The 2,610-nt window shown below is 53.6% G+C and overlaps 1 protein-coding gene across 1 annotated transcript; it reads right to left on the bottom strand.

The window, feature by feature from the left end:
* Positions 1-208: 208 nt before the first annotated feature.
* On the bottom strand, positions 209-744 carry LOC119288484. The gene has a single exon (XM_037568096.1). It carries the CDS (start codon positions 742-744, stop codon positions 469-471), a length of 276 nt encoding a protein of 91 aa, XP_037423993.1. The 3' UTR covers positions 209-468.
* Positions 745-2,610: the final 1,866 nt, after the last annotated feature.

The following is a 2,610-nucleotide window of genomic DNA, read 5'->3' as shown; positions in this document are numbered from 1 at the left end:
ATGGGTTGGAACAACATGTTGTGGGGAGAGTACGAGAATATTTTAATATCGCGTTGGCAGAGCCTTGAACTCAAGACCTACTGACTCGGATTTCATATTAAATTCATGCTCTAGCGAACTCATGTAAAAGTCTGAACTGATTGAAAGAGGGCGGATAGTATATTTCAACCCTCATGACAAAAATATGTGTATGTGTGCGTTCATAGAGTTGAATGTATGTGAACTTCTATGCTTGTACTGTGTTAAAAAAAGAAGATTGGAGTATATATTACTACAAGTTTTTCTTTCTTTACACTAACAGAAAAAACTGTATGCTGTTACACTTAACGACGACTCACCCTGATGAGAACCACCTTTCTAATCCTTGCTGCCTCTAGATATGATCATCCCCTCTCCCGTTTCATGCATGCATGCCTAACGTACGCCTCTCGCGCGCCATCTATCTGTCCGTCCGTTTGACAATTGTTTCTACCTATGCGTCGCTCTGTCTGCTGTCGCCGTCGACGGTGGCGTTGTCCTGGTGCCGTCGCCGTCGCCGGTGGTGTTGCCGTTGAGGATGCAGAGGAGCTCGGTGAATGCGCCGAGGATGTCCCTGAGCGTGTCGCTGTCGTTGATGGCGATGTAGCACAAGAGGAGGTCGTGCATGCGCGCGCGGTCGGCGCCGCGGCGCGGGTCCAGGCCCAGCGCCTCCGCCATCTCCAGCATCGACTTGAGGAACTCGGCGCGGGGCGCGTCCGTCGACATGGTGACGCTCCGCACCGCCTCCTGCGACGGGATGAATGGACAGGGAGCGGTGGCGTGCTCGGAGGAGGAGGAGTCGACGATGGAGTTGGAGCGGCCGGGGGGCGCGAGGGAGAGGCGGCGGGACGCGATGGCGGAGGACAGGCCGCCGACGTCGGCCTGCGCGTCGGCGTCGTCGTCGTCGAGGAAGGCCGGGGAGGAGGTGGAGGCGGAGGAGGGCGGCGAGACGGAGACGGAGGTGGAGGTGGAGCCGTCGTCGTAGGTAAGGTTAAGGAGGGCCGACGGCGGTGACTTGGGGGGCCTCCGGCCGCCCACGACGGCGGGGAAGCAGCCGAGCATTGCGCGGCGGTCCGTGCTTCTTGGCATTTCTTTCTTGGTTGTTGTTTCTGAAATTAGATTAGAGAGAGAATGGAATGAGGCGCGCGTACGTGGTGGGTGTGGAGAAGAAGGAAGGAAGGAAGGCGTCCCTCCCTATAATTAGGCCGGCCATCACTTTATCTAATCTAATCTAAATCCCCGCTCCGGCTAAGGCAATGCAATCAATATACCCATCCCGGCTAATTAGCAGCTATTTTTACGCTGAGTTTGTGCCGTTGGGATGATCCATGATGCGCGCGATCATGCACCCCATGCATCAGTCAACTCCCTCTCAAACTTGGAGACACAGAGAGTGTGTGTATGTGAGTGATGGCTAGCAAATTGTTTTCCATATATACACTCTGCCCTCGCCATTCGACAGGTGATCGACTAGAAGGGGGACCCTCTTGACCAAGCAAGCGGCCCCCTCTTCGCTCGTCGGAGGGCCGGCGGGGGACGCTGGTTTTGGGCGTCGGTGGGCTCTCAAATTGCCTTTGCTTTCGGAGGCCAGGGCTCGCGCTTCTCATTTGGGATAGATGGGCCAATCCCGTGTTTCCCTCTTTCGGCAGCGCTGATGGGAGGCAACCAAATGGATCCTTCGGCGGTGCTGGGACTCCATTTGGTTGGAGGCAGCTGCTTGGGAACTAGGGTTTCCATTGCTTCCGCGTCGTGCGGTGCTAGGGGGGATCATCCTCTCGTGTTGGGACATATGGGTTGAACATGATTGGGTTTAATGAGCTCGGCCCAGCTCAACACAGTGTGGGGATATCTGGGTACGGACCACACATGTTTTGTCACTCGGTACATACAAGTAAGTTTGCAAATTTGGCAAGGATCCGACTGTGGGATCTAGCCCAAGTGGTCTGGCTAGTTCGGCTCGGGTTACGCCGGATGATGCCTCATGTGGGCCAAGCCTTTTCACGTGGGTGTAAATAAGGTGTCCGGTCGAGCCGAACACATGGAAACGGGGTTCTGGATTCCCAAGGGAACCCTAGCGCCTCATTTGGGGTTTCTCGCATCTAGCTATGAGGTGCGGCGACTAGGGTTTCTTAACGAGGCCACTGAAACATTCCAAACATATCTATCTTTTATGAACTCCTTTTGCATGGTTTTGCATTTAAAGCTGGTCAGTGAATAAAAACTTGTCGATAGAGAAATAGAAAATACCATGAGTATAGATACATCAAGTGCGCCACCCGGGGCTTGGATATGGGCCAGGGGAAGGCCCAGGGTGTCCAAGGGTTGCGAATTATGTCCGCCTACGAGTTTTTATTCTCGAGAGCTCCTATTCGGCGTTGTAAGAATCAATTAGCGCTGCTAGCGCTCGCAGGCCACACGTAGAGGGCCGCCCTGACAACATGCTCAAAAATAAAATACGAATTAAAAAACCGGACAATACTTATGAGAGAACATGATTCGAAATCCGCATGGCAACAAGAACGCCCGACGCAGTAACCACTAGACCGGCATGGCCATGTTGTGTATTATCAGGAAAGAAGGCTAGTTTGAAAA

This window comes from Triticum dicoccoides, chromosome 4A (genome assembly GCF_002162155.2).
Source record: "Triticum dicoccoides isolate Atlit2015 ecotype Zavitan chromosome 4A, WEW_v2.0, whole genome shotgun sequence".
Taxonomy (NCBI): Eukaryota; Viridiplantae; Streptophyta; class Magnoliopsida; order Poales; family Poaceae; genus Triticum; species Triticum dicoccoides.
Note: the sequence above shows the minus strand (reverse complement) of the source record. Positions and strands in the feature narration are given on the sequence as shown.